The 12,304-nt window shown below is 47.7% G+C and overlaps 1 protein-coding gene across 1 annotated transcript in view; it reads left to right on the top strand.

Annotated features, from left to right (window-relative positions):
• Nucleotides 1-12,304, top strand: part of DLEC1 (DLEC1 cilia and flagella associated protein) — a 59,330-nt gene that overhangs the window by 11,974 nt on the left and 35,052 nt on the right. The window contains exons 10-15 of the mRNA XM_074199256.1: nucleotides 709-845; nucleotides 1,020-1,112; nucleotides 5,391-5,481; nucleotides 8,534-8,696; nucleotides 9,295-9,487; nucleotides 10,108-10,166. Coding sequence (XP_074055357.1) covers nucleotides 709-845; nucleotides 1,020-1,112; nucleotides 5,391-5,481; nucleotides 8,534-8,696; nucleotides 9,295-9,487; nucleotides 10,108-10,166 — 736 coding nt within the window. The remainder of the gene's footprint in view (nucleotides 1-708; nucleotides 846-1,019; nucleotides 1,113-5,390; nucleotides 5,482-8,533; nucleotides 8,697-9,294; nucleotides 9,488-10,107; nucleotides 10,167-12,304) is intronic.

Genomic DNA, 12,304 nt, shown 5'->3' with positions numbered 1-12,304 from the left:
CCACCCAGGCTCTGGAGGAGACTCCTCATCTGAACATGGTGTCCCTTTTGGGGACCCTCAGGCACCAGCCCCTTTGGCATTCTTTAGCTCACATTATGTTAGTCAGAATTTTGCAGTCCTCCTTTCTCTTCCATTAGGAAGCAGCCCCTTCCTTGGCCTTGAGGGTAGCTGCTATTTCACCACCTCCAACACTGGTGATTACCCAGAGGAGTTGAGATTAGTTCTAGGCACATATAGGGCAGCTGTGTGGCACAGTGGAGAGACCATTGACTTTGGAGTCAGGAGGATAGGAGTTTAAATCCAGCTCAGACACTTGATTCTAGCTGTGTGACCCTGGGCAGGTCACTTAGCCCTGATTGCCTCACATCCCGGGCATCTCCAGTCATCCTGATTTCATTTCTGACCACTGGACCCAGATGGCTCCAGAGAAGAAAGTGAGGTCGGGGACTTAGTACAACTCCGCATCACTCCAATCCAATTCATGTGCTTGGCATGGCCTCACCTCCCTGGTGTCACGGTCTTTGAGAATGAAGGCCAAACATCACTTCTTAACCACATAGTCTTGCCAGGCAGCTCCTTCACCTAGCCAGTCAACCATACTCCTGAGGCCCCCCTCCTTTCTTGGGGTCTCTTCCCAGGCTGCGTGTAAGTGGTAGTGACTGGGATTGTTCAGGTCTTGACTCTATCTTGTTCCTGTGACCATTGCAGTGGCTCCAGTCTTAAACTGCGGTTACTGCCTCATTGGGGGAGTAAAGATAACTGGATTCATCTGCAAGAATGTGGGACTGAGCAAGGGCAGATTCTGCATCATGCCCAAGTCTTCCTGGCCGCCTCCCAGCTTCAGGGTGAGTTGCACCCCCATGTTGTCCTTGGGCAGCTCTGCCTATGCTTAGGGCGTGTTCCATGGGGGCATTAGAAGGAACCAAATGGGTTTGGGGAGAGAAGAGGGAAGGGAGGCCTTGCCTAAAGTCTATCCATCTCCTTGGCCCCCATCATTGTACCATCTCTGTTTCCTGCAGGCTGTTGCTACCGTCGGCTTTGTGGATCAGGCACCATTTAACATTCTGCCTCCTGTGTTTGAGCTCATCCCAGGACAGTCACTATTACTGGAGGTAGGGAATTGAGGCTGGGGCCATTCAGGGCCTCTGACTGGCATCTGACTGTTCTTTGACTCTGCCATTCCTTCTTTGCCACTCTTTCATGTCAGAGATGTTATTTTAAAAATCTGCTATTGTGGAGGTTCACCACCATTCGGTGCCCAAAGAAACCCCATTAAGAAATGGAGCATTTTGGGGCAGCTAGATGGTGCAGTGGATAGAACACCAATCCTGGAGTCAGGAGTACCTGAGTTCAAATCCAGCCTCAGACACTTAATAATCACCTAGCTGTGTGGCCTTGGGAAAGCCACTTAACCCCATTGCCTTGCAAAAAAAAAAAAGAAAGAAAGAAATGGAGCATTTCAAGGATTCCCACAGAGGAAATGGAATCTGGTTCGTTATTATTATTCATGCCAGATTTTATTCTTTTCTAGATTACTTTTGAGAAATTCTTCATTCTGGCCTGGAGTCATTTCATGAAGTCTTTGCTGATCACTCCAGCTGTGGGTGCCCTCCTTCCTAAACGGCTTCAACTTCCCCATTTCTGAATGCCTTCCACCTACTCTGTCTGTCCTGCCTATGGTCAGGAAGCTCCCCGAGGGCAGGTCTGGGCTTTGCCTCTCTCTGTACCCCCAGCCCAACCCAGAGTAGGTTCTGAATACTTGTTTATTCATTGACTGGCCTCATCCCCTTGGGGCTTCTCCTTGACCACCATTTTGTTATCTCCTCTATCTGAATGGCTACAGAATTCCTATTTCTGCCTCTAGCCTTGACTTCTCCATCCTCTCCATCCAATGTCTCTTGCCTTGGTTATCCCTCCATCCCTCTTGAATAAGACTGTGAAGCAGAGCTTGGAATCTCCCTCCTGCCACACCCCAGCTGAGGAAATGACATGGGACAGAAGAAGAAAGGGTTGAATTTGCAGTCAAAGGAATGGGGTTCAAATCTCAGCTCTGCTACTGGTTACTTGGCTGGTTTTGAGCAGGTCGCCTAACTCCTGGGGATTTTGTTTTGTCTCTAACCCGAGGAAGCTGAATGGAATGACTCCTCAGGTCCCTCCCATTCCAATTCTTGGCCTGCTCCCCAGTCGAAAGCCAGGCTGTCACCAAGGCATTTGGAGAGTTGGCTCCAGGCGTCCTGTCAATCTCCCTCCACCCAGGGACAGACATTGTCTTTCTCACACATACCTCTTGTCCCACACCTCTCCTCCTTGAGTTTTCCTTTTCCAGAGAGCTGTTAGTGATTTGAATCAAATGAGTGTCCTGTTCATCAACGGGAAAGGTGCAAAGGTAAAGGAACTGCCTCAACTCCCCCATTTGTATTTTCCCCAGCTTGAGCTTCCTGACTGACAAAGAGTGGTTCTCTCAGCCAAGGACTCAGTTTGGGGGTCATTCTGTGGTCAGCTTTCCTTCCCATTCATTAGGGATCCACCCTTCAGAAATTGAATTCATCCTTGGTGTCACACTTCTGCCTCAGCCAGGCCAGGTCTTCCATTCTTCTCCCAGAAAATTTCATTCTGTGGTCATAGTGTTTCTTCTTCTAGATTCTAGGAGGTCCCCACTTATGTCCTGGGGTTCAGGGAGCATGTGTGCTGGCTCTTTTCAGTCTTAAGAGTTCAGATGGTCTCCTTAACTCATTTTCTGAGTTCAGTTTGTACTCGAAACCTGAAGCCTTGGTTCCATTCCAAAGCCATTGATGAGGTCTTCCCCTGTGGAAGAGCCACACAGGGAGAGGTCCATATGACTGTCCCCTCCTTTGGTGTCTGGTACACACCAGAGCTGAGGAAGTGATGCTCGAGCCAGCCTCAGACGCTTCTTGGATGAGTGAACTTGGGAAGACCTGTAACCTCGGAGAGCCTTCATTTATTTCCTTACCGGTGAATTGGGAATCACACCAGCTTTACAAGTTATATCCTGGGCTTCTGGCAGGGAGAGTGTTATAAAAATGAGGATTGCTTCTCCAGCTTGGAGGAAAAGACCCTCCCCTGAGAAAGGGCTTCCAAGTCCTAAAGAGATGCCCACCACTTCCTCACAGAATTGGGTCATCCATACTTCACCAGTTTGGGGAGAGGGAGGGGAGTCATCCCTTCACCACTTCAGCTTGGGGTCATCGCTTCTTCACCAGTTTGGAAGGACTCATTCCTTCTTCAGGGAGGCGGCTGCTGCCCTCCTTTCAGATACTTGGCACTTACAGGGGCAGGAACCAGGGTTGATGTTTGCTTAATTCAGTGGCTGCTTGTGTGAGACCAAGACAGTGGCAGGAACTGGCCCGGCAGCCTGAGCTGTGATCCAGGCAGGGCTCCCCTGACTGTGCTGCTGTCCCCTCACTTGCACCCTCAACATTGCCCTCATCTTTGCACAACTGGAACCGTTCTCTTCCCCCTTCTACCTTTTTCTTCATTCTACTGGTTTGTTTGGGAATTGCTAATGCCATGTCCATCCTAGCCAAGACCCGCCCTCCTCCTCAGCACTGTGGTGTCCCCCCTGCTCCAAATTCTTTTGTATATTTACTTTATTATCTATGCTATTGTATATATTTCCTTATCTGTGATGTTGTATCCCTGGTGCCAGGAGGGGGAAGATCCCTCATTTTGATCTGTTCTCCAACACCTGGCAGCAAACAGCACTTAAGAAATGCTTATTGGATGATTGGAAGAGGAAAGAGACAGAGGAGAGAGACTGAAGGACAGTGAGAAAGAAGGGTTCCAGGGAGGGATGGGGAAGAGAGACTCCCATGGGGCAGCTGTGGCTTCTATTGTGACCAGCTCAGGTCTGGAGATCACCGTTGGAACCACATCATTTTGTTTGGGAGAGTTTCTCCAAACCCCATTCTTGACCCCGGAATCATATCTGGATATACCCATGCCATGGCATTCTCCAAGAGGGTCACCAGTCAGAAACCTGGGCACCCATGTGTGAGCAGAAGTAGCTCTACTCCCTCCCAATGGTCCAGACTCTCCACTGACCCATTCCCATAAACAACTCAGGGCCATTATGATATTTTCATGATTTCTTTCCTGAGCACCTCAGGAAGAACCATGAAATCTGGAGGGAAGAGGGAGTCTTATTTCTTGGGGAAAACCAAGGGTCTTCTTAGTCCCTTTATCAGGAGAAGAGGATGAGTATACCCACCTAGCACCAAGATCAAGAGGCTGTTAGAGGAGCAGCTAGGTGGTGCAGTGGATAGAGCACTGGCCTTGGAGTTCAAATCTGACCTCAGACACTTAATAATTACCTAGCTGTGTGGCCTTGGGCAAGCCGCTTAACCCCATTGTCTTGCAAAAAAAAATAAAAATAAAGAGGCCGTTAGGTCAAGCCTTTGGGGTGCAGAGGGGCTATAAGAAGGAAGCAGAAGCCAGCTGAGGAGACTGGTAGAAGGCTGGTTCTTCAGGGACCTCCGGAAAGGGCTGCATAAGAGGGACCTCTGAATTCTTAGATGGTCAAGCCTAGGAAATACCTGGGACATGGCGTTGCCAGGGGGGCAGTGTTTTACCTGACGTTTGGTCAGGGTTTGACCCAGGCTCCCCAAGTTCCTCAAGGATGAAGTCATTTGGAAAGGAGACCTAAGAAGGAATAAGCCAGGGCAGCCCAGGGACCCAACAATTGGGCTATGGAGGGGGATGACTAGAGAGCCTGGAAGCTTGGAACAGCTAGAGTTGGCAAGCCCTCTGGTTGCAGAAGCCTCCTTTCTGGACTGGTTCTGGCTCTACCTGCCTTAGGGAACCAGAGAGGAGGAGAAAGTAGAGGAAGGCTCCTCTAGAACCTGTTTACTGAAGGAGGAATCTCCCTGCTTATTACCCCAGGTTAGGAAGCCGGCCTGAGGAAGTGAGCAGCTGTGGTTGGGCAAGTCTCCCTCTACTCAATTTGAACTTTGGTCGGTGTTCTCTTAGGGATGACTATACAAAGAGACATCCCATGGAGGAAAGAGGACTAGAGACTGGTCTGCTATGAGGGAGGCCAGCTCTCAGGAAGGCAGCCTGTGGGCATCTGAGATGCCCTGAGCCTTGCTCGAAGGCCTTCTTTGCAATCCATGAACCTCCTTTTGACTTCCCTTCCAGGGAAGCCTCTTCCTAGGATTGTAACCTAGGGCAGGAGGAGGAGAATGTTCTCCCTTCTTGGTTTTGTTGGCCAGTCTCAGCTGTGCCCCTGGGCCACTCTGACCACCAGGCTAGTCAGCACCTACCTTGGGCCTGGTTCAGAGGACAGTGGAGGGGAGAGGGAGTCTGTAGGGTCTTCTCTTGGCTGGAAGTTGGGACAATATCACCATTAGTCACACAGACTGTTTGTCTTTCAGGTGGTGTTCTCTCCAGTTTCCCTGGAAACAGTGGAGAAACCTTTCATCATCGTGTGTGACAATTGTCAGATCAAAGAAGTCACTGTTTCAGGTTTGGAGTGTGAAGGCTTGTCCCCTCTCCCCACGTCCCACCCAGGCATGAGCTCCAAGTAGGTTCAGTTCTGTCCCCACTAAGAGGTCTTGTTTGGGGGGGACAGGCTTAGGACCATCTTTTCTTCCTCCTGCAGCCTCCAAACTGGACTCCCTGCCTCCAGCCCCTCCTTTCTCTTCATGTTCTACTAAAGCACAGGTTGCTACCCTGCTTCACAACCTCCTGTGTCTCCCTATTCCTTCAGGATCACCTATCCACTTTTCTCTTGAGTGTAAAACGTCAGCCACAGCCTAGTCCCTTTCCATTTACCCAGCTCAGCCTCATTACTCACACACATATTCTCACTTCCTCTCTCTCTCTCTCTCTCTCTCTCTCTCTCTCTCTCTCTCTCTCTCTCTCTCCTCTTCTCTCCCCTTCCCTTCCCTTCCCTTCCCTTCCCTTCCCTTCCCTCCCCTTCCCTTCCCTCCCCTCCCCTCCCCTCCCCTCCCCTCCCCTCCCCTCCCCTCCCCTCCCCTCTCCTGTATTTCTTTGCCTCAGGATCTCTCGGCTCCTCCAAGAGTCAATTAAAAATCCCACTGTTTCTGTTCAGTCTTCCTGATCCCTCTGACTTCCCATGATCCCCTTGTATTCATCTGTATGGATTATGGCCTTTGTAGATGTTGCTGGGTTGTCTCTCCCATAAGCCATCTCACTCTTCTCTTTCTCCACCCCCCCCCGCACATAGTAGGTTCCCAAAGAATGCTTGCTAACGGACTCAACGTCCATCCTCTTGCAGAGCTCATTCACCATCTGCTAGATCCACATCTCTGCCCTGGCCCACTTCCTGAGCTCGATCTCCTCACCTGCATATGCCACCATTAAACTAATATGACTATTGTAGATTGAATCTGCCACCCTCAAATGCAGACCTTTTCCCAGCTGCCCCTACCCTGTGACCTCTCTGAATCTGATGGGGTCTTCTGTGATTTCCATATGGCTTAGGGTACTGAGCACATGCTAGGGGGAATCTGACAAGAGATTAAGAGGCCCAGACCCTCTTGGCAGTTGACCTGAAAGCCTTCTGGCTTGCACTTGGAACTCTCCCCTCTCCATCATCTTGATGTTTCTGGCCTGCCCCAAAGTACCATTCTCTTTGGATCATTTGTGGCCCCAGATCCTCAAAGGTTTACTCCTCCCCATGTTAGATTAGTGCTCACTCTTTGGAGAAGCTGCCTGAAATGGGGGACCACTTGGCCAATGACCATGGCCATACCCTCCCTAGGTAGGGGAGAAAACCAAGGCCTTGGACTCCAGAAATGAGGGTTGGGGGGAGGCTCAGCTGCCACTGCTGAATCACTGGGAGATTTGAGTACTTAGACTTTTCTTTGTGGACCTCATTTATCTCACTTGTGAAATGATGGGGTTGCACTATATGACCTAGAGGTGTCTTTGAGTTCCATCATCTGAGGAAGTCAGGCTCCAAAGGCTTGGAGACAATTGGTTTGGGGGGTAATGTTTTTCTAAGGAATACTCTGAAGCGGGGGTCACCACTTTCCAGAGTTTGGAGACAGCCTCTGTTTGGGTGGTATTTGCTGACTTAGTTTTCTAAGGAGGACTGGGGAAGGGGAAAGAGGCCTGTTCCATTCCCAGTCCACAAGCATTTCTCAAGGGTTAACTCTCTTCAGAGACAGCTGAACATTTCCTGTCCTTTAAGAATTAACTTTTTCAGGGGCGGCTAGGTGGCACAGTGGATAAAGCACCAGCCCTGGAGTAAGGTGGACCTGGGTTCAAATCCGGTCTCAGACACTTAATAATTACCTAGCTGTGTGACCTTGGGCAAGCCACTTAACCCCATTGCCTTGCAAAAAAAAATTAACTTTTTCTTTTGTGGAGGAGGCTAAGAGGGAGATATTACTTCTGAACTGATCAGTATATGGGTGATCACTGAGGAGGATAGGAAAGAGTGCTACCTCCTAAATGGGTTGGGAAAGGTTTCTTTCTCATGGAAGAGGGCCCATAGGCTAGAATGAAGGAATGTAGAGGTTCCCTTAGCCAGAGGTGAAGAGGAGAGAGTGCCTCACCCTCCCAAGAGAGCCTTGGGGAACAGACAGGAGAGGCGGTGTTGACTGGGGAATGGCTAATGGGCAGTTAGCTAGAAAATGAGGCTGGATGGCTATAAATGCCAAACTGAAGACTTTATTTTGTATTCTCAAGGTGCTAGGGAGCTGGGGAAGGCCCTTGAGGCTAGGAGGCTCGACACTGGGCTGCCTTGTACCCACTTCCAGACTGTCCTTATTAGGGAACCCTTTCTGTATAATTCCACACTAAGCCACCCCAGGAGACCAACTGTCCTCAGACCATTAGTCCTGTGTACTCCTGAGGATATGTAGGGACATTGACCCAGAGCCTGGCTTTGAATTCCCACTTTGCTATTTCATATCTGCGGGACTCTTTTAGACCTGAAAAAGAATTGGTTGACTAGGGGGTTTCTTTTCAGTCATCAATAGTTTTGTTTGCAGTGTCTTAAAAAAAGTTTTTATTGGTGTCTCTTGTTGTTGACTTCATCATCCCCAATGCTCCTCCCCCTCCCAGAGACCCATCCCAAATAACAAATAATCTTTGGGGGAGGCAATGGGGTTAAGTGACTTGCCCAAGGTCACCCATTAAGTATCAAGTGTCTGAGACTAGAGTTGAACTCAGTTCTTCTTGACTCCGGGGCCTGTGCTCTATCCACTGTGCTACTTCATTGCCCTATATCAGTATATTCATTTATTTTTCCAACTACATGCAAAGGGAGTTTTGAATAATCATTTTTGAAGGTTTTAAGGTCCCATTTTTTTCCTTTCCTCCCCCTCACCTTGACAGTAATTGAATATAGGTTATGCATATTTAACTGTTAAACACAAATAATATTTTAAAAGACAAAAAAAAAAGGGAGTCAGTGGCCCAAGTCAGACAGCCAGGTGACTGAGCCAGGGTGTTAGAACAGACTGGCAATGGAGTAGCATCCCTGCTGTAGGCAGAGGAGCACCATGGAGCATTTGTCTTTGACCCCAGGAATCTATTTTCCCAGGAACCGGTCAGCTGGCTGCCCTGGGACTTCTCTGGGTGTCTGGTGAAGTGAGCTACCCCGAGCCAGGGGAGCTCACAGATTTGACTGCTCAGCACTTCATTCGCTTTGAGCCCCAAAATATCAAGACCACAAGCTCAAAACACTTCATCGTAAGAAACATCACGTGAGTGTCCCTCACCTGTCTTGGCTTTGGGAGCATTTAGAGTAGATAGGGGAGTGCAGAGAGTGGTCCATGGATAGGTCTTGCCAAGTGAGTTTTTTAAAGAAGTGAGAAGGTCAACTTCAGAGAAGGGAGGAAAGGACAAAAGGAGCCGGAGTTGGAGAAAGAAAGACACGTGTATTCTGATTCGAAGAGAGTCTAAAGAAGTCATGACTTAGAATTCACTCCTTAGGTTTTTTGGAAGGTTTGGGGGGGGGGGCATTTTCTCCTCTCCCTTCCCTCCTTGGTAGTCTTCAGGTTTTTCAGCCCCAGATTGGGGGCAGGGGGAGTAAGACCTCCAGGAAGTGTTGGAAAAAACGGTCTTAGAGCAGTGACCTTGCTTTAGGTGGACCACCTACTCTTTCGCCTTCTTCACTGTAAAAATGGGAGATCCAGGCTCCACATTTCTGGATGAGACCCCCATGAGGGAGAGAATTGGGGAACTGTGTATTCCTCTTCCCAGCCCCATTAGGGGCTCAGTGTAGACTTGACCAACCCTTGGCATTCTCAATTTGACTCTGGCGAGGAGAATCCTGGTCCCAAGATTTTTCCCCTGCCACAGGCACGTGGAACTGCCCTTTCACTGGCAGATCATGAAGCCCAATTTACTGCCCCTGATGCCAGGAGAGATCTGGAGCTATAAGGACATCAAGTACTACCCTGACTCCGAGACCGCCTTCTATGTCACTCCCAGGAAGGGCATCCTTCAGCCACACTCTGACCACGAGTTCATCCTGAGCTTTTCTCCTGAGCAGGTAAAAGACCATGGCCTGTCCACCCTTCAGGGAGGGCCACGATATGTGGTTTAGTAAAATGGAGGGATGTGTGGTTGGAGAAAAGAAAAGCCAGGCAACCCCATGGAAGAAAGGAAGGCTCAGCAGCCAGAGCCCAGCCTGGTGGGGAAGGGCAGGGACTCTTCCTGTTCCCCTGATGACTTCTTGCAACCCCAGGAGACCTCTGCCTCTCTCTTGGGGTATATGAAAAATGGCTGAGATTATGAATCCAACTTTTAATTTTAGAAGGAGAAAAGGGGAAAGCATTTTAGTGGATTTGGGCATTGATTTAAGGACTTTCTTCTAATAACATCACTACAAATAGTTTCTACTGATAAAGCATTTTAGGGTTCAAGACTTGCATATTTATTAATTTGTTTGATCCTCACAAGAAACTTATGGAAAAGGCAGTTTGAGGATTTTCCCCCTCTTTGGGCTTTCCATTTCCTCCTCTGCCAAAAGAGAGACTTGGACCCATGGCCCCTCAGGGTACTTGTTATCTTTGTTCCTGGAAGCCTAGAGCAAAGGTGGCAAGAAGAAAATTGTGTCCTGAGACCCACCCGGAGAGGAAAGGGGCTCACCAGTCACATTTTGTCTTGTAGCTGAAAGATTACCACAGTGTGATCCAGATTGTGCTGGAGGAGGTCCCAGACCCCATTTGGTGAGTGGAGAAGGACCCTGTAGGAGGGCTTGGGAGTGTAGGGGCCAGGGAGCCAACACCTGCCTGCACCACTCTGGGCCCTGCCAGCTTCTGTGAGATGCCGTCCCCAGATGGGGTGATCCGGGCTGTGCCTGCCCTTGGAGCCTGCCCAGACCTCTGCCCTTCTATGCATTCCTGGGACAGCACAGACCCTCTCTGGTCATAGACAAGGGCCCGCAGCATGACTTCCCTCACTTCAGTTAGGCAGGAGGCAGGAGCAGCCCTGGCTGATGGAGTGGCTTAGCTGGATGTGAGCTCTCTTTGGAGAAAGAGGAGTTTGAGGTCAGAGGGAGTTGTGGGGCCAGAACTTGAGCTCTTAGGAGCTGTTCAAAACTCCCTTTGCATGAAGCTGGAAAAATAAATGAAGATACTGAGTTTTAAAAAATATATACTATATAGGGCTATTGAGTGGAATAGTGGATAGAGCATCAGCCCTGGGCAGGAAGACCTAAGAACAGCACCAAGACTGGGATTCCAGGAGGGTTGGTTGACTAGGTGGCGCAGTGGATAGAGCACTGGCCCTGGACTCAGGAGGACCTCAGTTCAAATCCAGCCTCAGACACTTAATAATTACCTAGCTGTGTGGCCTTGGGTAAGTCACTTAATCCCATTGCCTTGCAAAAAAAAAAAGCCTGGTCCTCCTGGCCTGAGTCGGAAGACACAGAGTAAAACCCCTTTAGCTCTCCTTTTGATTTCAGGTGAGTCAAATAGACAACCCAGTCGGGCTCAGAATTAGCCAGGTGAGAAAATTTCTTTTATGGGAAACTGAATCAAGAGGGTCCTAACTTGATCTTCCCAAGGTCACTCCTTCAACTATTCTCTCCACCGGTAGTAGTATGCAGTTATCACTCCCATGAAGCAGCTGGCATTTCTCTGGCTTAATGATACAAACATACCTGAAAACGAAGCTCAAAAACAGAAGAGTCTCACCAGTCATGGCTTAGGGCTAGATTCAGTGATTATTTCTCTCATGGTGTAAAAAGCTATTTAGCAATAAAAGTTTACAAGGCTTCACAGGCATGCGGAAATCACTCAGCAGCCTTTTTCTTCTACAGTCTAAACTAAAAATCTAACATTAGAAATTAACTTAACAATCTGGAATTCCACATAGATAATGAATATATGATCATTCACTCAAAAAAAAGCCCAGAAGACACTAATTACTGCAAATCTGTAGATATTTCTCTCTTAAGGTACTGAATACTAATCTCTAAAGTTAAATTCATAAAATGGGAGTTTGTCAAGATTAAGTTAGTTAAAAATGTCACATCAATATAGGCTGTTCCAGGGGTGGCTAGGCGGCGCAGTGGATAGAGCACCAGCCCTGGAGTCAGGAGGACCTGAACCTCAGACAATAATTACCTAGCTGTGTGGCCTTGGGCAAGTCACTTAGCCCCATTGCCTCGAAAAACCTAAAAGAAAATAGGCTATTCCACATATAATTTAATAATTTTCATAATGATATATCATCACATAAATCACTTCTATATTATAAACAAACTTGTCAGTCCCCACCCCTTTGACAAAGAGTGACTGCATTGGAAAAGGCATCCCTTTTTCTCAATAAACCAATTCACAAGTTTATCCATAGGATTGAAAAGATTTTGTGACCTTACCCAAGCAAATGGTCTCAAGAAACCTGGTGGGCTTACAATTAAAGAAATTTTTATAGTCTCCTTCTTTCTCATTCTTTTCCATAAAGTAAGCAGTTTTTATTCTAAAATTTTAAAATAATTTAAAATTATGTAACTTGATACTCTTAACATTAAGACAATGGCTTATAATGATTTCACAGCATCCAAATCAAAAGGCATTAAAAGGATATAATTTTATTAGCTCTTAGGCCACATTTCTTGTACAGTGGTTTCCCAGAATTTACAAATACAAGAAAATTCAGAAACTCAATAACATTCACAGTATCACAAATTTAAAACAGGAAACAAAGCTTAAATCTAACTAGATGGCATTGAATCAGTCAATTTTTAAATTGTAGATTTATTAGATTGCATTTTTAATTGTAGAAAATCAATCATTCTTATTACCTTTCACATTTTACACGAATCATATGTAAAATCCAGTAGAGAATTATCCAGTAGGGA

The sequence above is a fragment of the Macrotis lagotis genome, chromosome 8 (assembly GCF_037893015.1).
Source record: "Macrotis lagotis isolate mMagLag1 chromosome 8, bilby.v1.9.chrom.fasta, whole genome shotgun sequence".
Lineage (NCBI taxonomy): Eukaryota > Metazoa > Chordata > Mammalia > Peramelemorphia > Peramelidae > Macrotis > Macrotis lagotis.
The sequence above is the reverse complement of the archived record's forward strand: the minus strand, read 5'-3'. Positions and strand labels throughout refer to the sequence as shown.